The sequence below is a fragment of the Hevea brasiliensis genome, chromosome 16 (assembly GCF_030052815.1).
Source record: "Hevea brasiliensis isolate MT/VB/25A 57/8 chromosome 16, ASM3005281v1, whole genome shotgun sequence".
Classification (NCBI taxonomy): Eukaryota; Viridiplantae; Streptophyta; class Magnoliopsida; order Malpighiales; family Euphorbiaceae; genus Hevea; species Hevea brasiliensis.
In genome coordinates this window covers 52,162,634-52,186,708 of record NC_079508.1, presented here as the reverse complement: position 1 = coordinate 52,186,708, position 24,075 = coordinate 52,162,634, and the positions used below count along the sequence as shown (strand labels likewise).

The window sequence follows — 24,075 nt, the reverse complement described above, 5'->3', positions numbered from 1 at the left end:
TCCCAATCGGGTCTCAGCGCGAAACTTTCAGGTCGAGTCACAATTCGGGCCCATGAAAAACATATCCAAAAATTTAAAGCCACAAAAAATAACAAAAATTAATGTTGAATAAAGTGAAATAACCAAGAAATCAAGGACTAATCCTTGAAAAGAGAACTAATTCTCAACAAATTTATTTAATCTCAATAATAATCATAGTCAAAGGTACTGAATAATATAAAACTAGCTCTATTTATAGAACTTATAAACCTAAGCAATTTAGGAATATAAACCCTAATTCAATTAATTAGAAATAGTAAATAAGATAAATTAAAAAAATTAGACCTAATAATAATAAAATTTCAAAAAAAAAACTCTTTAAATTTTTTAATGTTATAATAATTAAAATTCCTAAATAAAATTCTAAGCTTACTAAAGAGAAGAAAAAATTCATGCAGCTGCTTCAATTAGTTAGAGAACCAAAGTTTAGTAAGGTAGATTTAAATTATATTTCATTATCACGTCTAAATATGATGGTTGCAGAAGGATCTTTATTTGCACGAACTTGGTTTGTGGAGCTACAGTGCTTAGATAGGATTTGAGGAGGATCTTCTGATTTGCTTTCAGTTTTGTTGCACTTCAATTCGTTGGTGGGGTTCTAATGCGATGAAAAGCTACAAAAAAAAAAAAAAAAAAAAAAAAAAAAAAAAAAAAAAAAAAAAGGGTGATGGTGTATTTTGAAAGCTGAAAGCAGCCATTTTGGTTTGTCATCTTCGGATTGAGTGAAACTTTTTCAACAGTTATAAGGATGTGATATTTCACTCAGCAACTTCTAACGATACACATTGGTTGAGATGAATAAAAAGTGGGGTGGGGAAACAGATTGTTGATTCTGAAGATTTGAATTTTACATAAAATTCCAAAATAATTGTGTACTAAACATTTGATTAAATCAACATGGATGTTGTCATTATGCTAATTATATCTTTAGGATTCTTCATATCATTTACTTGTCTATATTTCCTTGTATGTTTGATTCTAATACAAATTTTGCTTGAAAAATTTGAGTTTAAACTTGATTTTCACATTAACTAGTCTTAAAATATTATTGAGTTAAAATTCATTAAAAAAACAATTTCGTCTTTTGATATCGTTGCCAATAATCCATTGTGGGGCATTTGGTTTCATTATTTGTGTATGGTCATCAGTCATCATCAATTGAAGTAGCTAGGGAAATAGGGGTAGGGGGAGAGAGGGACTCGATTGAAAAGGTCCACCTCTCTCCTTCTATTGATGATATGTGGTCTTTGATCAAATTAGATGATGCTTTGGTCAAGAATAATTGTGATGTTGAAAAACTCAACCATATAGCTATTGTCCCATTTTTCAATTGTCAATGCAATTAAATTGTTGGGAAAGCTCAATTATTATAAGTTTGCTCCCACTATCGATGATATGTGATATTTTCTTCTCACGATATAAAGTTTATTGAGCCTGTGTCTCAATTTTTTTTTTTAATCTTATTTGACTTCGATTAGAATTTAAAATTTTATAGCTTTAAAAATTATTCAAATATTTATAATTTTAAATTGCACATATATGGGGAAATTGATACAATATAAATTAGTCGACCTCTTGGATAGGTGACATATGTCATTAAAAGGTCAAACTATATTTTTGTTATTCGAATACTTTAAGAGGGTATATTATATGTGCATAAGTTTAGTCCCTACATGGACTATCAAAATTTATCAATGAATGTGCTCACACTATGAAAAATAGATACATTGTGACTACTCAAGAGATCATTTACTTTCATTGAGTAATCTTTTTGTTAGCCGAGTAAAGTGGGTATATCATGACTACTCAAAAGAGTTATGATTCTAATAGATAAACTTTTATCATATTAAAGTCGTGATACAGACATTATGCCAAGATAATGAATATCCTGTATATTTAGTCCTAACATCTAGGAAACAAGATGTCTAGTTGATTGAGACTCTAAGATAATTACCCATCATTATTGTGTTGTAAGTCTACTACATAGTTAGTACTTAAAACTTACACTTGTTAGATTCATGATAACCGTCAATTCATATGTATTAGAATTATATAATTACCCTATAAAAGGTTATAGCTGAATAGAACAGATCAAGTTGGCATAAACAAATATAAGTGAAAACATGTTATTAACAAAATTTGAATATATATATATACATAGGCATCTATTAGAGATTCCTTAATTTTCATTCTCTAGCCTTCTGACTCTCATTTACTCTTTTCTCCTTAACTGCTTTTTACTAATTTAGCCATCAAAGTGCCAAGTGGGTAACACCCCTTGGCCCTCTAACCTTTTACTTTTTTGTAGGAGCAGTCGCTGGGTGATCATAAGTCCATACGAATATCTATCAAAGGTCATAAAAGCATCTTAAGTACTCGTATTCAACCAGTATCAACTCAAAAACTATTATGAGGCCTTCTACACAAGTCCACCATCTAAGATGCCACTTGGATCAATAGTTATTAAAAACAAACATAAAGGGCTTCATTTGAACAAAAATTATTTGCAAGAATATATATATATATAATTTGCAAGAATATAATTAAAATTAATTATCACACAATCATATCACTTTTAATATGATTTCTATTTTTTTCAAAGAGTTTTTTTTTTAAGTTAAAAGAATTGAATTCTATCATCTATTCTTCTTATTTAAAAACTAAAATTTATAAAAATTTAATTTAATTAATTTATTTTCTGAATATTTGAAAAATTCAATTGTATTTAACTTAAAAAAAGTCATTTTAAAAGAATTAGAAATTATGCTAAAAATAGTAATTGAATTATTTTTAAATAATTTTTTTTCTAAACGAAGCCAATCAGCTTATTTGGAAACTATAAATTTATAATAATTCAATTCATTCAATGTCTTTTCATCAATTTTCATGTTTACAATGAAAAAAATTCAATTAATCTTATTTTTAAAAAAATATTTTAAAAAAATAAAAATTAAATATTATTATGAGAGAATTTAATTAAATTTTTTCCTTATATATGATTTTTTATTTCTAAATGAGGCAATTAGTTTTTAAATACGAGATTTAATAAAAAAAGTAATTAAATTAAATTTAAAAAATTTTCATTTCAAATAAAAACCATAAAAAATAAATATTATCAAAACGATTTATTATATATATAATTTTATAAAAAATATAAATTTAAATCCTCATATTCCTTCAAAAAAATTGGTCTAATAATAAAAGTTATCAATGAATTATTTACTTGTAAGAGTTACTAAGTAGCATTATTTACTAAGTTCATTTCTGAAGTTAATTAATTTTTTTTTAATATTTTACATGTGTAATAATTTAAAAATCATGTTTTCTTATTACTATGGATGGGAAAAAAATGGGCACTACAAAATCAAAATTATCCATTCTTATTTTTTATTTTAAAATATTTTTAATAAAATAATTAATGACTGCATTTACTTACATGACAATGTCTTATTAATTTATTATTTTGCATGTAATTAATATTTCACACAGCACAAACGGTCTATAGAATCAGATCCTTTTATATGTATAATGTTGCCCAATTTATTCAGTAAAAAAAATTAAGATCTTTTAAATAAAAAAAAATTAATGGCTTAAAAAATTTTAAAATTATTGAGAAACATGTCTGAAAAATGATGTAGGTGGAAGAGAAGCAATACATGGAGGTTAAAAAAAATGTAAAGAAAAGATTCGTTTTCATTTATCCTTGGATTTTTCTGTTAGATTCAGGCAAGTGAAACCATCACTTTGGAAACTTCTTCATTTAGTTACTCTCTCTCTCTTTCTTGCATTCTACATCAAGCAATTCAATGACCTGGCTGTCTGCCATTGGCATAGAGTTTGGGTGATCGAATATTTATATAAGAGATAGGTATTTAAACCCTTACTGCCGATAATATTTATAATAACCTGCTTGTCTTCTTTCTTGGGTTCCGCTCACATTTCTCTTCGATCAATCCTACACCCGCTTTCAGAAAAAAAAGGGGAAAAAACCCTACACCCGCTTGGTTATAGCATCCAGAAATAGGATCTGGGGGGATTTAGAAGCCTATTTCTCAAAGTGAAAATTTTAACTTTTTTAAATCAAAATCTTTTGAGAATACTGTTTCTTTTGTGGCCAAGGTCACTATATTTGATCTGGGTTCTTGGTTTTCTCTTATTGGACACTGTTCACGATCGGATGCTAGTTTTCACTGTTCTCTGCTGAAAATTTTTATCAAATTGGAGAGGTCAAAACGTTTCTTGGAGATTAGTATGAAAATTTGAGGTGGGGTTTTGGTAAATTCATTTATCAATGGCAGGAGAAGAAGATATTATTGAGCTGAAATTCAGGCTGGCAGATGGTACTGATATTGGGCCAAACAAATATAGTCCGGCAACCACGGTGGCAACTCTCAAGGAGAAGATAATTGCACAGTGGCCAAAAGGTTAAAAATCTTTTTATCTCCTGTATTGACTTTCATGCATCTTGAATTATTATGTGTGACTGTGTTGACTCTTTCAGGTTACCGTTTCATATATTTGCTTCTTGGTTTTTGATTCATTGCTTCAAAATCTGGGTAATTGTCTGAAAGTTTTGTTCTTGTGCTTTAATCTTTGTTACTGCGTATCAGTTGGGTTGTTAGGTAGGAAACTTTGATTTTAAGTGTTCGCTTATTCTTCCTTGCTGATAATGATTTTTTATCTGCCTTGTCTACCTTTAACCTATCAAAATGCAATTATCCTTATTATTTGGATTCCGAATTATTCCATAAGTTTGTTGGTGGTGTACTTGTTTTTCTGACCTTCAAGCAATCTATATTGTACCAAATTCTAGAAGCTCTTTATGAGATGAAAATCCTGCAAGTAGATTTAGATAAAATTACATGCTAAAATAGATTGAACTTGGTGAAGTAGTGATTATTGTCTTTAAATAGTTCTACTTTGTTGCTAAAACAAACGTTGATGTCTAAATGAACACTATTGCTGTTACTGTTGTTCATTTTGCCTTGTCCAAGCTTTTTGTAGCTGAAAAGAAGATGCCCCGCTCTATGGTTCAGTATACATAACAAATTCAGAATGAGAATGGTGCAATGCTGTGTTTTGAAATTTGAATTAGTAATTTGGCCTTCTCTATTATAGACGTATCAGCGTCGCTTTGCTTTGCAGAGCTCTTGTTCTGCATTTTGTACTTTTAAGTCTGAAACTTACTGTTAGATGGAGAATTGGCAGCAATAGCTTGCATCTAGCCCACACACATGACAAAAAGAAAAAGAACAGAAGGAAGAAAACTGTCTTTCCCCAAGTCTTGAAATGCTTTATAGTTCAGTGATTAAAAAATTGGATTTTAGTATCTAACAAATTTGCCTTCTCTAACTAGTTGCCATTTTTATTTGGAAGATAAAGAAAATGGTCCAAAGACTGTAAATGATGTGAAACTCATAAATGCTGGAAAGATACTGGAAAACAACTGGACTCTTGCTGAGTCCAGAATGCCAGTCGGTGAACTTCCAGGAGGTGTCATCACGATGCATGTTGTTCTGCGTCCTCCCATGCCAGATAAAAACAGAGGTAATGCACACAGCATTTTTTTTTATTACTGCAGTGTATATGTTTGTAACATTTAACATGTATTTGTAGTTAAAATATACTATAGTCCTTCCATTAAAATATCATATACTTTAGCCCCTAAATCTTTTACCAGGAACAACATTTTAGTAATTGAGTTTTCAAATAGAATAGCTCCATAAACTCTTAAAAAGTAAAAGATGCAGGACTAGATTGTTGCTTCAACTCAAAGGTGAGGCACTAATTGTACGTGACCATTCAACTGTTAAGCAGTTTTTTTGTCTTTTTATTTATTTTTTTTTCACAGAGAAGCCGCAGAAAGATTCTACAAAGAAGACAAGGTGCTCATGCTCAATCTTGTAGTTGCAAGTGACCAAAATTGCTGACGCTTATTAGGCTGGGCCGTTTCCTTTTCAAGCATTTAAGTAGACGATAGTTGAGATGCAATTGAGATACCATTCATTTTTCCATAAGTCTGCGTCATTTGGTTTCAGAAAAGCTTTGACTATATGTTTCAGGAACTTCTAGTTTGAAGTGGCCTCAAAAACTGAAGCATTTCGTCTGTGACCAAGACTCCTCTGTTGCTCGTCTTTGGTTTCCTTGGAAGATTACTCCTTAGCTCCTCCATTAGTTGTGAATGCAAAAAAGGAATTAATATCTGTGAATTAGAAGTTGAGTTTATTGGAAGTATTGCATCTATCAACAAAAATTTGGGAAAAAAAGGAGAGAACAAAAAAATTACAGGCAGTTATAGAAGACATGATAGTTTTGATCTGATTTGCTTGTAATCTGACAGCTTATGAAAAGGTACAGGAAATAAATTTTCATCTGACGGTGAGGTTTGTAGTTTAACTTCATATTTTCATTTGATCACACTCTTGCTGCTTCTGAAATGCCATTGATTTCTGTTTGAAATTATTCAAGGAACGTATTATTGTTTACTGGAAAAATGTTTTTCTCAAAAGGGGATCTGCATCGGTCGGGAAATGTTCAAACTTTGCATAACGTGTCTGTTAATTGAAATGTCTTTTTGTGATCAACTCTTTGAACCACAAGAATAAGTTAAGCCATTTCTTGTTCCGACATCCATCATAACATCTTAAACTAAAACTACGCTTCCTTGTGTGAGCAATTGTGAGACAATAAAGATGGATTGAAAAGCATTTTCAGTATCAACATTCCTCTTGATTAGCATCATTTTGACAGATAAATTAATTTAAATGCAGGCAGCTAGACACAGCTAGCTAAGGGTATTTCGCAACTCTTCAATCCTATTCAATTATAAGCGCTCCAGCTAATGTACAAGAACACATTTGCATAGCAGAATACCACAAAACAATGAGATTCCACTTCAAACAATTGGAATGGAAGCACGAAAAAAGGGATTAAGGAACTGTGTTTTTCTCGCTTGTTGCTGTTATTAAACAAAATTGATTTTTCAACGAATTTGATTTACTATACAATAATATAATTACAACATTGCTACCAAATTGTCATACTGTTACAGGGATCTATACCTTGTGATAGTAGCAACGGCGGGACAATACCCAGTAAATACAGTTTTATTTACACTTCTAAGCTTGTGACATCCTTACCAGGCTTATAAATATTTGAAAATTGCATTTGGAATGACCAGGTACTCCATGAGTAGCAGCCAAGCAGTCTACGTAATCAAATTGCTGTGGCAAGGCAAGATGTTCAACTTCGTACTCAGTAGAAGGGAGTCCAGAGATTTTGCAAACAAGACACTAGCAAAGGCTTGTCAAAATGGCTACAAGGAATGGTCCCCAACTGAAGCTGATGACGACCGATTTAAGTGTAGGGCCTTCTTGGACGCCCGAACATTCTTAAGAGTCATCATGAGTTTCTGTCTCTCCCCTTCAACCTCCGCAAATTGAAGGCTTAGCTGAGAGTAGCGGTCATGCATCTCTTTTAGTTCACTCTCCACAGCCGTATACCTTCCCTTCAGTTCCAGCATGTCTTTAATCAGCTCATTGATATCTCTAAAGCTTTTGAATACTGCTTCCTCATCACTGTGTTGTTTCAAGAAAGAACTGGAGCAGAGGAGAATTTCATATTTATTAGTTGTTTTGCATCAGTTAAGATTCTAGATTATGCTAACATGTTCAAAAAGTTCGAAACAATTGTACATCATATACTAATAGAAGGTTTCACATATTTGGAAGGATCCTACTAACATAAAGTGAAAAAACTTCAATCAAATGATTCTTGAACAAGTTCAGAAATCTATCAAATGAGAACGATGCAAGGCAAATTAATATTGATATGTTGTCAAGGGGTAAAAAATGGCGGACAAAAGTTCACACGCCAATTAGTTTGAGTGTCATTGAAGCAAGTTCACAGCATTTCAAAAGGCTTTTAAAATATAACCTGACATAAAAGAAGCCAGTGCCAGGTTAGCGAAACAGTGAAAGTTCTATTTTTAACACAAAACCAAATAAAGAAGGGCACTGCTAAGGATAAAGGAGGGGGAAAAAAAAGAAAAAAAGAAAATGATTAGGCAAAGCATACGCATGGAAATATCAGGCCATTTTATCAATAATACTGTGCTTTGTACACAAATGACAATTACCAACAAGTGGTAACACCAGGCTATAAATAATAACCAAGGCCACAAATATCCTGCTAATCCTTGACACAGAATTCTAGAAGCAATGATTCGGCCTAGGAAGAATAGGGTTAAGAATTATCTTTATTTTTCATTGTAAAATTAAGAATTTTATATTTCCAATATTTATAGTATTTATTTTATTCATGAAGTTTGAGTTTATTTAGTATTCCTAATTTATTTTGGTTTACTATTCCTAATTAGTTACTAATAGGACTAGTTGATAAACTATAAATACCTATGTCTTCAACGTATTTTATTTGAGAGATTTTCATGACAATTGATAATTGCTTTGAGCTAATAATATTGAGAATGAGTTTCCCTACCCCTTGTGAATTTGTTTAACACTTTTTTTTTTTTTTTCAAATTGCAATCCCCATTATCCTACATTCCTACTAGTTTTACATCAATTTGGTATCAAAGCTTGTTCTACATCAAGCAGAGTCTTAAGCTGTTGGTATACGATCCTCAAAAGCATTTGCAACTTGGGTCAAATTTAATTCCAGACAGTTGAGTTTCTTTTTAGCCACCCTTTCATTATAAAACACCAAAATATCACGTATAGTTATGCATATTGCAAGCAAGACACATTTGAAAAGAAAATTGCCTAATGAAATCTGGAGAGAGAGAATTCTCTGTGCCCCCACTATCCTTGACGGCATACCTCTGAAAATGGATGCTTGATTGCTTCTTTGCCTGCAGAGCTTCTGCAAGCTCAATTTCTAATGCAAGCACCCTTTCTAACGCATTGCCAGTCCCTGAAAATTCATTAAACAAAGGGAACATGCTTCCTAGTTCTTCATTGGCCTGAGAAAACAGCAGAAAATTAAGAGCTTGAATGAAGGGAACAACTACATTATAAGAAGCTAAAGATGAAAGGTTATTTACCTTTTCTAACTGCATAAATTCTCTTTGTAAAGTAGGAAATTTCTGGTGAAAACCATGATTATCTTGCAGAAGTGAATTCTCGTTTTTCATCCTCTTCAACTACATGGAGAACATAAATAAAGATTAACTTGCCATTAGACATTATCTTGCAAATTCTGTATTGGGACCTAAAGGCTGTAATGAGCCTTTTTTTATCATGCCAAACTATAGACAAGTGATTTGTGTTGATTTTCTTACTTGTCTTGAGAGGTCAAATATGCATACCTCATTACTCAAGTGGTCCATGCTAGACTTTAAACTTTCGGCTCTGAAATGTTCATTGATAAGAGCTAAATGCTTCATGTCACTGTGCAGCAACTTCTCTTGATTTAGGAGTATGGGGCTTTGAATTCCATTCACACCACTAGATACAAGAACGTCCTGGTGATAATTATGCAAACAAATACTTAGGTTCAATATGCAATAGAGGATGAGATTTAAGCATTTTATGGCTCTGATAGCAAACACAGGATAGTCTTCAGTAAATATCAAATCATATAGTTTTTCAGTCATTTTATTGGCTTCATTTGTTCTTTTATGTTTTCGCATTTTCTCATTGTTAAAAGTTATAGAAGATTAGATAGAGGGCAATTTTCAGACTTTCAAGGACACAATGTAAAAGGCTAGTTTTTAGCTAATGATAATAATGTCAATGTCATTTAATGGCGTTACGAGTAGAGACAATGAATACAGATTATGCCAAATCAAACAAATTCTCTTGTAGATTCACCACATTAGGTACTGTTACAGAAAGTCAATATAGTTTATATATTCCTATTTAATGCAGGATTTATAATCCTAAATAGGTAGTAATGCAGAATAGGAAGAAATAATGCAGAATTGGAAGGATAGAATTTTATTTAGGAATTTTAATTATTATAGAATTAAGAAATTTAAAGAGTTTTTATTTTCTAGGAGTTTTATTATTATTAGGTCTATTATTTTCTAATTTATCTTATTTAGTATTCCTAATTAGAGTTGAATTAGGATTTCTATTTCTAATTTGATTAGGGTTGTAAGCTCTATAAATAGAGCTAATTTTCTATTATTCAATAGTTTTGAATTATGATTATTATTGAGATTAAATAAAATTATTAAAAATTAGTTCTCTTTTTCAAGGATTAGTCCTTGATTTCTCCCAGTTCTTCATTCTTTCTTTTTGTTCTATATCAATTTTGATATCAGAGCCTAAAATTGAGCCAAATTTCCATCAGTTTTCGCAAAATTATCAGACTTCTCATTCAAGTCTTCCCATTCCTTAGATTCCCACTGGTATTTTTATTCTTCAAAATTTTTCCTTATTGCCTAAAATTCAAAAAAAAAAAAAAAGAGTTGAAAACCATAAGAACCTAGCAACTCGTCATCAGCCGATCTACCTCTTTGCTTAAAAGCTGAATTTTGAGGATTTTTTTTTTCCTTCAATTAAGGTATGCTTTCTTACTTCAAATGCCATGGAAACTTATATTGAGAGGTTAAAAAAGAAGATCAATTATTACAAAAATGTTCTTGAAAAAATTAATTATGATATTGGATTGCATAAGGGTCAATTACTATCTCTATGTCATTGGATAGATAATTATAGTTATAGACGTGATCGTGAAAGGTGTTCTTTCTTACACGGTGAATATCGAGAAGTTAAATAGATTTTACTAGATAAAGAAAAGGAATATGAAGATTTACAATAATTCTTACAAGCTAAGGAAAAAGAGCTTGAAGAATGCAAAAAAGAACTTGTGATTTCAAGTGTAAAAAAATTGAAAGCACAGCTTGATAAGCTATCAAAAGTTGAAAAAGTACAGGTTGATGAGTTATCAAAAATAGAACTTAATAAGTTATTGGTAACTGAGCAAGAACTTAAAGAAGAAATTCAAATTGTAAATCAAGGAAAGAAGCTTGACGTTGAAGATGAACAAGAAGAAAAATTCGATGAGCAGCTTGAAGATGAGAATGAGGAACAAAAAGAGCAACCTAGGGAAACGAAGGTTGAAGAGTATGAGATTGAAGAATCCAACGATTCGAGTCTTGAGCATTCACATGTTGAAGAGCCTTTTCCAGAGCAAGAAATTGATAAAACTGTACAACCAAAGCTTGAGGAAGATATATTAGGGAATGAAAAAGACTATGGAGATATCAATGAAAATTGGAGCTCCTATTGAGTTAAAGGGCATTTTAATTGTTGTCCTAATTGATTTGATCTTCCCAAATATTTCTTGGAATACAAAAACGAGCACAAACTTCTTCAAGTCATTCTTATTGCTAATGTTCAAGAAAATCATACTCTATGTTCTCCTTACTTGGTTCTTGATCCTTCAACACTTTAGAACTGGAGATCGAGTTTTCTCCAACCAGGGGAAAAAAATGCAAAATAGGAAGTTTAGAATTTTATTTAGGAATTTTAATTATTATAGAATTAAGAAATTTAAAGAGTTTTTATTGTTTAGGAATTTTATTATTATTAAGTCTATTATTTTTTAATTTATCTTATTTAGTATTCCTAATTAAAGTTAAATTACGATTTGTATTTCTAATTTGATTATGGTTATAAGCTTTATAAATAGAGCTAATTTTCTATTATTCAATAGTTTTGGATTATGATTATTATTGAGATTAAATTAAATTATTGAGAATCATTTCTCTTTTCCAAGGATTGGTCCTTGATTTCTCCTAATTCTTGGTTCTTTCTTTTTGTTCTACATCAGGTAGAGATTTGTATTCCTAAATAAGTGGAGTAATTTGCACATAAATATGTAATTTTCTATTCTCTCAAATATAGAAGAGAGAATAAAGATGTAGTCTTTGTGGATCTTTCCCTTCTCTTACTTTCTTTCCTTTCTTTCTTTTTCTTCTTCTCATTCTTAAATCTTAACAGGTACCAAAGGATTACTATTCCAATCTAAGATACCAGACTTAAAATCATAGTTTCTACAATCGGACTGGCCTAGCCAGTCGGATTGGTTTAGTTGGCAACTAGACCAATGGCCAGTCCAGTTCAGTTTATGTTAAAAGCCCTTGTTAGTAGAGAACCAGGGTTGACCCTCTTGAACCAGCAGAAAATCGGTAAGCCAATCAACCCGTTAACCAGTTCATACCTTCATAAAAAAATATGAATTGTAAGGCAATATTAGGGGATTGAACCCTTTACCTAAGGGTTCTCATAGTCAGCTCCCACTTGAGCATTTTGGCATGCATATTTTTGCTTCAATATATATCTATGTTATTCTATGGTTATTATTTTATTATATAATTTATTCTAAAATTATTTTACATAAATTAAATTATTACGCATAAAATACATTAAAATTATTTTTACTTTTTTTATGATGAATAAAATTAATTGACTTTTTTTGTATTATAAAAATTAAATGTTTTAATATTAATAAAATGTTTAAATAATTTAAGAAAATTAATTTATTTTATTTAATTTTTCTAAGATTATTTAATAATTTATTTATAAATTTTAATAAAATTATTAATTTTGACATAATTTAATACATTATTAGAAAAGTTATTAATTACATAAGATATACTTAATATTTATTTAATAGTAAACCGGTTGAACGCCAATTCGACCCCAGTTAAAGTTTAAACCCTTGACCTCCTGCCTTCACCGGTTCAATGACCAAACTGGGCTTGAAAACCATGCTTGAAATACATTTCTGTTTTCTGTAATAAACTGATAATATGCAGATTTTGATATCTATCACATTCTCCTGCTACAAAAAAGTCAAACTTTAAGAGGCTACAAGTAAATTAACAATATATTAAGTGCATAAATGCTACATATAATATCTATCACAAATTTCTGCACATAATAAATAATTGAAGAAAGCAAAAAATCCATTTGGAACTTACCTGATCAAGTTGCATATTCACGAGTGTGTTTGTTTGGCCAACTGTGTTAATGGGAGCTGGGCATGTATTTTCAGCTTCACCACAATTCTTGGAACTATCTTGTTCCAAGCACTTGAGAGCTGAGTCTCTAGTTGGACCGCTTGTAGGAGCTGCATCTACACTCTTTCTTCCAAAGCTTGAAGCATCAGCAATGGGATCTTCCTGGTAAACATTTCTGAAAACTGACTCATCAGAAGACATGCAATCCCCCTTGCAGGATCCATCATTTCCTCCCTCCTGAATATTCACAGCCAATTTTGAATTCTCTAGCAATTCTTTCATCTGAGCAAGTTCAACCGCAAGTTTAGACTTTTCCTTGTTGCATTCTTGCAAACACACCTCAAGCTTTTGCTTTTCTTCTTTGCAGCACTCTAGGCTTATTAATGAACATTCCATCTCAGCTTTCATCAGATCATAAGCGTTCATTCTTTCACACTTGTCAGAAAGCACTGATTGTAATTCAGACTCCAATTTCAAGATCTCCATTCCCAGTTCTTCATTTTTCTTCAGATGACAAGCTTCAGATTTCTTCCTGTTTTCAATTTCATCAATGGCATCTTGCAATTTCCACAACATTTCTTCACTATGCTTTTTTGAGATGGAAAGTTGTAGTTTCAGTTCCTGCAGCCTGGTTTCATACTGCTCTTTGATAAATGCTATTCTTAAGGACTCTTGCATGGCAACTGGTGGTACTTCAGGTTCTCTTTTTTCACGAGCCTGGATACACTCAGCGTCAGCCTTGTCCTTAAGCTCCTTCAAATGGACAGACAAGTTTCTGAACTCTTCTGTCTTCAAAATCTGTTCCGCAAGCCTCTGGGCGAGCTCATTACACTGTTTCTTTAGCATCATTAGTTCATCACCATATCCTTCCATTGCAATTATATGAGCTTGCTGTTCATCCAACTTGGCTTTGAGTACTAGAACTTGGACTTCCATTTCTTCCTTGGAGAACATCAGATTGTCAGTCTCCTCTTCAAAACTCAACATCGTGTGCTTGAGCCTTTCAACATCTTGGCATTGCTGACTTTTACCCTCAAAATCTCTAAGGACAACATTATGAGCCCAATGCTTGTATTCCTCAAGCTCAGCTGTCGTAACTCTGTTTGCCTCAAGAAGTAAACTATTTTCAGCAATAGATGCCTCGATCTCAGATCTAATGGAGTTGAGACTTGTCAACAAATTTGCATTCTCTTCAATGTATTGGGCTTCGTTGGCAAGACAGTGAGTTAGGGTTGTTTCTAGATCAATATGCTTCTTCAGAAGTTCTGTAACCTGCCTATCTGAGGAGCAAAGTTGCAAAACCAGCTCTTCAACCCTGTCTTCATACTGAGTTCTTGTGAAAATTAGTTTGACATCTGCAGCTATTAATAGTTCATGCACTTCACATATCTCAGTTTCAAGACCAGAAAGAGAACAACATTCTTCACGAATGCTTTTAAGGCTGTCATCATAGTGAGACAAAAGATTGCAAACTCTCAATTTCTCCAATTCTAGATCTGACACCAATTTCTTGAGATGGAGCAACTGAAATTCCTTCTCATTTAATTGGGAAGTTTGATTCGTGATTTTAATCTCTAAACTCTCTCTCACCCTTCTTTCTTCTTGCAACTGATCATACAGAGATCGCAAACTCTCTCCCAGTCTGTTTAGCTCAGATGCAAGCTGAACACACTCATTAGTTTTATCCTGCGAAGACACAACCAGATCTTGGTTTTCATTGTGCACAGATTGAAGACATTCTTTCAAACTGTTTAACTCCAATTTAAGCTTGGAAGATTCCTCAGATTTTTCCCTTGAGCACACCATCAAAACTTGGTTTTCATCATGCAGAGTCTGCAAATTCTCTTTCAAACTGTTCAGCTCTGATGTAAGCTTGGCAGTTTCCTTGGTTTTTTCTTGTGAGGAAGCCATCAAAGATTGTTTTTCATCATCCAGAGATTGCAAAGTTTCTTTCAAGTGGTTTAGCTCCAATGCAAGATTAGCAGATTCCTTAATTTTATTTTGTAAAGATGCAATCAAAGTTTGTTTCTCATCATGCAGCGACTGCAAACTTTCTTTCAAACTACTAAGCTCCGATACAAGTTTGGAAGATTCATCGGTTTTATCCTGTGTAGATGCCACCAAAGCTTGATTTTCATCATGTAGCGACTGCAAGCTTTCTTTCAAACTGTTAGGCTCTGATGCGAGTTTGACAGATTCCTCAGTTTTATCCCGTAAAGACATCATTAAAGCTTGGTTTTCATCATGCAGAGACTGCAAGCTCTCTCTTATATTTTTTAACTCTGAAGCAAGCCAGACAGACTCCTCTGTTTTATCCCTTGAAGATGCCACTAAAGCCTGGTTTTCATCATACAGAGATTGCAAACTTTCTTTCAAGCTTTTCAGTTCTGATGCCATATTGGTACATTCCTCATTTTTTTCCTGTAGAGATGCCATTAAAGCATGGTTTTCCTTGGTGAGTTCTGCTGCCGTCAAAGTCTCAAATGCCGAGATTTCATGAGCAAGATTTCTGTTCATAGAAGCAAGTTCTTCAAGCGCAACTTCCATATGATCAAGATCAGAGAAAAGCTCATTGTGCTGCTGTGTGCATTTTTCTTCAACTTCGGAGCTAACCTCAAGTCTGTCAGCAAAAATATCAATATCTAATTGAAGCTTCTGCAGCAATGCATTTGACACATCTAATTTATCCACCATACTCCTTATTTCATGTTCAAACTTTTGCTTCATCAATGCAATCTCAGATTCAGCTGTAGTAGTTGACAGTTGCGCAACATCCATTTCATGCATTAGACATTTCTTCTCTTCCACAAGTTGGAGAATCCTTTCACATGCATTGTGCTGAAGCTCTTCCAACTGCATTAGAACACCAGTTAAGTCCCTGGACTGCAAATCCTGACTGTCAGATTCACAAAAGAGAGGCAATCCATTGATATTTTTGTTTTTGTAGGACGCCAGTAAGTTCTGCAATTTACATCGCAAAAAGTCTACCAGATTCTGCAGGTTTTCCTTCTGAGAAGCCTGCTCGCCAAACTCAATTTTGACGATTTTCAACTCATCCTGCAAAGACAAGTTTTCTTGTTGAAGAATCCCATTTTCTAGGGTTTTCTTTTCCAGTAAGCACACCAACTCTGCTTTCTCTGCAGAACAGGCCTCATATTTGCTCTCATAGCCTCTGTATTGCATCACCTGAGCTTCCCATTCAGTAATCTTCTGCACAAGACAATGATTTTCACAGGTCACATTTTGTAAATTCACCTCCAAATTTCGGTTTTGTTGAGTCACATCATTACATTTAGCAATGCAATTAGCCTTGTAATCATTGAGAGAGTGAACATCATCCAGTGCAATCTGCAGCTTTTGCATCAGTAACACCTTTGACTCAGCTGAAAGCTCTAGCTGCTCCTTAAGCTCATTTACTTTCTCATTCATAAGCTTAACATCTTCATTTGCACCAAGCAAAGTTTCCTGGAGAGCCCTTGAAAGCACATCCAAGTAGATGTTAACAAAATGCATTTCAAAAACTTCTTCTTCAACCTTCTGATAAAGACCTTCCTGTAAGTGCAATGATCTCTTCAAGTCATCTAGAGAATCTCCACCCAACTGTTGTTTCCTTATGCCAACAGCTTGATTTTGAAATTGCAAGAGTTTCGCAGCATATTCCCTTGAATCAAATTCTTGAATGCTTGGTTGTGAAGAATCTACAAAGGCTTGCCTGATGAGGTTCTCATTAGTCTCATACATGGACAAAACCTGGAGAGAAAGCAGTTCAAGGTCCTTCTGTAACTGATCTACAGCGATTGAATAGTTCAAACGTGCCCTTTTGAGTGCTGCTTCTGCAGTTACAGCCCTTCCTTCAAGCTCTTTGTTGAGGGAATCAATATCACTTTTGTCATTGGCAAGTCTTACTATCTGGTCATTCAGGTCTTGGCGCATGGACTCCATCTCAGCCTTAGTGGATGAAACTGTATACAAGCAAGTCGAGTGCTCATTTCTGATATTTTGCAACTCGTGCAGTATCCGACTCTGATTTTCCTCAAGTTCCTGGACAAGGGCTTCATAGTAGCACTCCATCTGGTCCATTTTCTTTGCAAGACTCTCCCGATCTGCTTTTGACTCATCCAACTCTCTCAGAAGTTCAAAAATCTTGCTTCTCATTGCATTAATTGTATCTACAGCATCAGATTCATGAGAAATCAGACCAGGTATGTTAAGACAATGAAGCATGCCTAGCTCAGGTTGATATAAGTCCACATCAAACCCTTCACCTGTTGCAAACTGGCAATTTTTATGCAGACTCATTTCTCTAATCTCCTTTATGCTCGCTCCTTCTGAGGGTAACAAGTTGAGACTAGAAGCTGATAGTCCACTTGCTTGTTTGAGATTCTGCAAGATACCAAGCAATGCCTCTATATCTGAAGAAAGGAATCTGAAGTCTCTCTCATCATTGCCAAAGCATTCCTTATTCTGAAATTCTCTTATTTTATCCTCCATGGCTAAAAGCCCCTTTAGCCATCTGAGCTGTAAATCTTGAAATAAGCGGTTCTGTTCTGCCCCAAAAACTTCTCTGCTGCTAAATGGAGGGCATAATTTAGAAACCTTTAGCTGTTCAAGATCACCTTTCAACTTTGAACACTCTGATTTCAGTACAGATACCTCTTTTAATAGCTCTTTTCCAGAAGCAATCTCAGCATCAAGTTGCTTAGCAAATTTCTGTGCTTCATGACCTATGTTATCAGCATGACTCTGTATCGAGTTTACCTCCAATTTAAGCTCATGAATAGATGACTCAGCTACTTCCAAGCTTCCTCTAAGCCTAATATTATCTTCATAAGCAGCCGCCAAATCATTGTCGACAGAATAGTCTGAACTCCAGCCATGAACCCAATCATTGGTCCCCTGCACTGAAAACCGATGATCAGAAGGATCCCCCTTCTCCAGCTGAGGACTTTGACTGAGGGAAAGTCCAGCTAAATCACCAGAGACAGTACTTCTAATGCTATCAATTTCGTGTGTACTGGAGGTTTCATGCTTCTCAGCATATAAGCTTTCTGAAGTATTGGAAGAGCCATCAAATCCAACAGCCGAGTCTGCATATTCTTCATTTGGCCCCACCTCTTCCTCAAGTGAAGCAAGATCTTTAGATTTTTCTTTGAATCTAACTCTTGTATTTACCTGTAATCAGGAAAAAAGAAAGAAAAAAAAAAAAGTGATAGCAAGCAAAAATAAGTATCTATTTGCTGGATGACACAAGCACTTCATTATGATAGAGAAAACTTAAATGTCAGCAGGACTGTTCTTTAAAAGTAAATGTCAAGTCATACATATATATCATGTCCATCATTTAAGAAATTCAAAATTTCCAAAAATACTTGCACTCTTGCTCTTATTCCACCTTTCTACATTACATAAACTTTTAAATGAAAACTAGTAACAAACATCCAACTATATAAATTATGGAAAGCAACATAATAATAGGATATGCAAAATGAAACAAAGATCAAGGAAAGAGCATAAGCATGTCCCTTAGTCACATTGGTCTTTCAAAGTTCTTTAAGTTTTCTCTCCCATCCCATGCTCTTAGTTGTGTCTGTAGTTCCACTTTGCCTTTGTTTGACATGGCAGAGATCACTACTCTCTCTATGCACTCCCATTTGGCATGTTTCCTCATTCATTAATAAATTGCCTTTCAGTTAACCATTAATGTACACAAAACATAAAAACAAACTAGTAAATCCTCCAACAAAAACATGTTTGTTTGACAATTTTGAGAAGAAAAAAAATTTCACAGCAGAAATCTAACAAGACTTTGCTACTTTAGATTGTTGAGAAAAGAAAAAAATAAAAGGATCACCTTCTTCATCAGACAAACCAAAGAATTCCATTATAGTTCTTAGATGAACTAATTCATGTGATGCCATCCCTTGGTTTTGGCAGGTCTGCATAACCAAGGGCCTAATTTGCCTTCTTTCTTTCATAAAGAAGACAAAGGTGAATGTTGAAGAGTAAAACTTCCTTCCTAGTCAAGTATTTGATAGATCTAAAAAATTAATTCTGTTAAAATAGATCTTCTTAATATCAAATAAGTAAACAAGATCAGGCTTGTAAACATAAGAGAAATTCAGGCTTGCCTATGGTTAAGTAGATGAATATCAGACTCTTGTAACAGGCACACAATTCTAAAGCAGAGACACAATCGCACAATCACAAGAAAGAACATTAAGAAAAAAAAATGATCAAACCTTGTCTATCTGATCACTGATTTCTGAAGATGATACTTTTCGGCCAGAAGATTCATCAGGACTATTGTGGTCAGTCTGCAATCCCCTTTCTCTCTGCTGCTCAAACTCTCTGAAATTAATTACAACCACATATAAGTAGGTAGAAATGGTTGAAACACAATGTTCATTTGTTTTAAAGCAATACCTGAAACCAGTTTTAGAAGTAAGCAGCTGCACAGTGACCTGAGAGCGTAAGAACCATTACTACATGTGTGAAGGTAATATGATATAAATCCCTATAACTATAGAAAATTTTTGAAACAAGCAAGTACGGCATTATTGGAAACCATGAATATTTCCACTAAATCTTATTGGTAAAATGACCATCTAGCAGAGCAATGACAGAAATGCTTACATGTAAAATAGAGCCAGAATCACACCCATGAAGAGGCAGAGCAATGACAGAAGGTTTTAATGCATCAGTATAATCAGCAAGGTTGATGGTAGCCTCACCAAGTATAGTAGATCGTGTTGAACCCTGATGCATGTTAATCAGATTCAGACCAAAGACAGTTTCCTAGGGACTGGATGACATAAAAAAAAAAAAAAAAAGCCACTACAAAGATACAAGGAACATTGGAAAAGTTGTCCATAAAACTAGAAAATTGAAACATTACCATTGCCACAACAAGCTTATAGAGTTTTTCATCATATTGCTTGGTTTTATTATCTTGGAGAAGTCTGGTTGTCTCATAGATGGGATCTGCCCATTTACAGGCCCCATTTCTCACATTGGCTTTGGTTGTCTTTGCCGTTGCTTTTCCAGAATCAGTAGGAATGAAAGATATAAAAAGCTTATCCCATCCTGATTGTGGAATCTGTATCTCACAAAAAGAAATATGAAACTCAGTCATTGTTAGGGCTGGCAATTCGCATTGTGTACATACATGTCTGGTTAATTTATAAGTATAAAAATGGTCAACTCTAACCCAACCAATTTATTAATTGCGCAAAAATTCTCAACCTAAACCAAACATGTTTATTAAAGGGGTAACATGACTCAACTCATATATATATATATATATATATATATATATATATATATAATCCTACAATTATATGTTTTATCATTAATTTAAAGATATTAACATATCTAATATTGAATATTAATACTATTAATTTATAAAGAGAAAAATATATTTAATAATAAGATAAAATATCAAAATTAAACCCTTGTTCTATCTAGCAGATTTTGTGTACAAAGTCAAATTATTAGTATTAAAATTATCAGGAACAAGATAAAATATGATTATTATATCAAATTGTTTTGGACAATTTTTCCATTGTTTTCTCCATTTAATCTTCTTTTGGAAAGGGGAGAAACAAAGAAGGAAAATAATTTAAAGGTAAAGATGATGGCAAGTAAATTTAAGAAAAAAAAATGATAGACCACAAAAATGGAACCAGGAAGCATTTGGCAGTTTTTCATGCATAGAACTCCTCCCATAACATAAATTCAATATATTGTCATACAAAGGTCAAAATATAATTTATTTTCAGAGAATTCCTACCATATTAATTTGTTAATAAATATTAAATCCAAGCTCATTATTGCATAGCTATAAGTTTATTGCCTGCACAGTGCATATTCTAACATGTAAAACTCTTACTCTTAAGGTTTCTCATATATTTCAAGTACATTCCCTTTTTTGAATATGCCATTTTCCCCAATGGCCATCAAGATAATTTATCGAACAGAGAGTGTGTGTCCATGTTTTTTTTTGTTTTTTTTTAAGAATCATGATTGATATTCATTGGCTTCTTAAATTCTTCTACAACCTTATCATTGTCTAAGATATGGCTTCTGCCTTTTGCTACACCTCCAAATGCACTAGATTAATCAGTCCATAAGTTTAGAAATGAAACAAGGTCAACAAAGGAGTCTAGTAACGCTTAAGCAAATTAACTAACAATAACAGTAATAGCTTACTAGCACATCCAACAAGACAACAACGTTCAGCCATAGACAGATTTTAGCACTGACGAGAGTACACTTACATGTGTAGCATGAAATTGTAGACGGAAGACCACTTTAACTTTTGTTTTCTCAAGCTTCCATTTAGTGATCCTCGACATTACAGAAAAATCAATCTATCATCAGCTGCATAACAGTTTGGAACACCAATAAGATCTTCAGAATCATCATTCAAAGAAAAAGGAATTGATGCTCTATTTGGAAGGATATTCTGCTTGAGAAGCAACTATCAACAAGGTGCATGGGTATAATGGAGAATTGTGATGATTCAAAAGACTCTCATCAAGCAGGTTACTCAAGACGATTTATGTATATTAATAAAAAAATGAGAATAAAGGAAAGAAAGATCTGAGGTGAACTTGAAACAGTCAAACAATTAAGACTTGATGCTGCTATCAGAGATCACTACTTGCAAATGGACAGCCGAACTTTCATTTGGAAAATTCAACTGTATTACTAGCATTCGCAGCAGATGGCTTTACCGGGCAGCATAAGGAACAGTGAACTACTAAAAAACACATTAAATTGGAACCACTAATGTCTAAGACACTAACGGTGTCAAAAGCTAATCCAACAGCAAAGGAACAATGTCTGGGATAATTTAATACAAATTTCAGACACGAAAAAGCGAGCTCCAGTATCCTGTAAATCTCTTAACTTGAATTTATAAAAGAATCAGGAAAGAACTAGCACCAAGCAGGAAATAAAAAGCAAGAAGAAGCAAACCCAAAATGCAAACACATGATCCTCCAGCCAGCCATTATCACTGACCCGCAGTCAAAACTAGAACACACTGAACATCACAAGATCCAATAACTTAAATTTCATTTCTTTCATTTACTTTCTCATAAACCAAACAAAGGATGAAAGAGTGCAAGTCAAAATCCAAGCAAAAAGAGAACAAAAAAACAGAAAGAAAGCTAATTGCGGCTCATACCCGCTTCAATGAGGCACAAACCTACCTAAAACGCCCGACCCAGAAACGATATCACAATGTCCACCAAGGGAAACGTCCTGATCCAAACCCTACAAGAATATATTGATTTTTCAAGAATTTTAATTCCATAAACGACAAACAAGCACCAAAAAACGCACCCGCTTCACAGTAAAGGGGTCAAAAAGACTGACACAAAAGAGCAAAGAGTGAAAAAGAATCCAAAAACCAAATGCCCAGCTAAATGTGGAAAAATTTGCACCCTATAAAGTCTATTACACGAAAACTCCTTTTCTTTTCAAAGAAAATCCACCCACCGAATAAACGAAGAAACTAAGGAAAAGCCAGAGAACAGTACGCATTTACCAGTTTAGAACTTCTTAGAGTAAAAAAAAATTAAGAAAAAATAAAAAAATTGGAGAAAACGCCAAAACAAGTAAAGAAATGTAGAACCCAAAAAATGCAGGGTAGCAACACAGGGAAATCCGGGTGAAAACTCGAGATTTAGATCACTGGAATCTTAAGTTAAGAATAAAAAAATATTTAAAAAGTCGAGAAAAGAAACATATTATACTGTGTGAAAGAAATAATAAATGGGGTAGGTAGTAGCAATTGGCAGATTTGCAGGTGCTTAAGGTGGAAGCGAAAGCAGAGAATCTTTACGGAGAAGGTTCTGACCGCGTCTACCCTCGTTGTCTAGCTTCAGACATAGAGATGAGGGAGTGTCTAGTGTTTTTGTGTGTATGCTTTGTCTAGGAAAGAGTGATGTTTATGGCGTAAATTAGAACAGAAAATTTGGGTTTAATTAAGAGATAATTTAATTAAGGGAATTAAATTAATAAGGTGAGATGGAGATGAGATTGAAGGTGAACCATCAGCTTTCAGGCTATTGAGAATTTTAATATTAGAAGATTGATAATAATAATAATAATAATAAGGCATTATAAGAAAAGAGACCTCCCGCCAAAGCCCGCAAACGTGTTAATTGTCAGCTTCTGAACGTTGATTAATTTTGATTTTATTTTAATTGACAATGATGGATTTTACTATATATTACTAAAATGGGCATTTGGGTTTTTTTGTGGGATACAGGAAGAAGGACCGCCACCAGAGCTAGAACGGTTTTAATTGGACTAATCAAGGCTGACTGGTTTCCACTTTGAAGATTTTTCCATGTTTCGGAGCCACTGTATCTTCGTGACCGTTGCAGAATCCTTATCAGAGGCTAATCTCTTACTTCAAAATACTCCGCTTTTTTTAATGTACGCTTTTTTAGAAAGTATAATTTCCTATAACAAACTTCTTACAAAGTGCTATGTGAATATGTTTGATAACAATTAATTTACTTTTGAATTATAAAAGAAAATAATTTTTATAAAATAATAATTTTATTTATATTTTTAATCTCAATTTTTCTCTATTCAAACAAAGGATAAAAGTTGATTTAATAGTATAAATTAAATAATATTATTTTTTTTTATAATAAATAATAGATATCTCATAATCTACTGAATTATACTTAATCAACTCGATCAGGTCTAATCCTGTTCACATCGAAGAGACTTATTATAGGAGTAAAATACTTTCAGTAAGAATTTTCTTCATTTACGAGAATCAAATATTCAATTTTACTTAAAATAAATAAGATTATTTTCTTAATCACTTCTTTAATCTATTTACCCCAATTAAACAAGGCCTCAATGGTGAGTTGGTTGTTCCACTGACAATAATAATCTCATAATCATGAATTGTTAAATATAAGAAATAATTCATGTCTTTTAATAATATAAGGTGATTGGTGTATCCTATGATGAAAGCATCATAGAAAAGCACTTCTTGGATTTCTTTTTCTTGGCAG

General features: G+C 33.1%; 2 protein-coding genes across 6 annotated transcripts; one reads left to right on the top strand and one right to left on the bottom strand.

The window, feature by feature from the left end:
* Positions 1-3,749: 3,749 nt before the first annotated feature.
* Positions 3,750-6,435, top strand: LOC110640887 (membrane-anchored ubiquitin-fold protein 3). Of its 2 annotated transcripts, none has more exons than XM_021792424.2 (3): positions 3,750-4,463; positions 5,416-5,586; positions 5,891-6,435. In XM_021792424.2, exons 1-3 carry the CDS (start codon positions 4,331-4,333, stop codon positions 5,944-5,946), a joined length of 360 nt encoding a protein of 119 aa, XP_021648116.2. In that variant the 5' UTR covers positions 3,750-4,330; the 3' UTR covers positions 5,947-6,435. The 2 variants fall into 2 exon arrangements, with proteins under 2 accessions (XP_021648116.2, XP_021648117.2); XM_021792425.2 differs by having other exon boundaries at positions 3,763-4,463; positions 5,422-5,586.
* Positions 6,436-6,968: 533 nt separating this feature from the next.
* On the bottom strand, positions 6,969-22,755 carry LOC110640886 (protein NETWORKED 1D). Of its 4 annotated transcripts, none has more exons than XM_021792420.2 (12): positions 22,584-22,755; positions 22,221-22,309; positions 21,307-21,409; positions 19,926-20,126; positions 19,664-19,786; positions 19,454-19,491; positions 19,270-19,378; positions 12,992-18,202; positions 9,365-9,520; positions 9,101-9,199; positions 8,820-9,019; positions 6,969-7,637 (listed from the first exon to the last, which is right to left on the bottom strand). In XM_021792420.2, exons 3-12 carry the CDS (start codon positions 21,382-21,384, stop codon positions 7,355-7,357), a joined length of 6,498 nt encoding a protein of 2,165 aa, XP_021648112.2. In that variant the 5' UTR covers positions 21,385-21,409; positions 22,221-22,309; positions 22,584-22,755; the 3' UTR covers positions 6,969-7,354. The 4 variants fall into 4 exon arrangements, with proteins under 4 accessions (XP_021648112.2, XP_057993850.1, XP_021648115.2 ...); XM_058137867.1 differs by having other exon boundaries at positions 22,246-22,309; XM_021792423.2 differs by having other exon boundaries at positions 8,877-9,019; positions 22,221-22,753.
* Between the last annotated feature and the right edge of the window lie 1,320 nt (positions 22,756-24,075).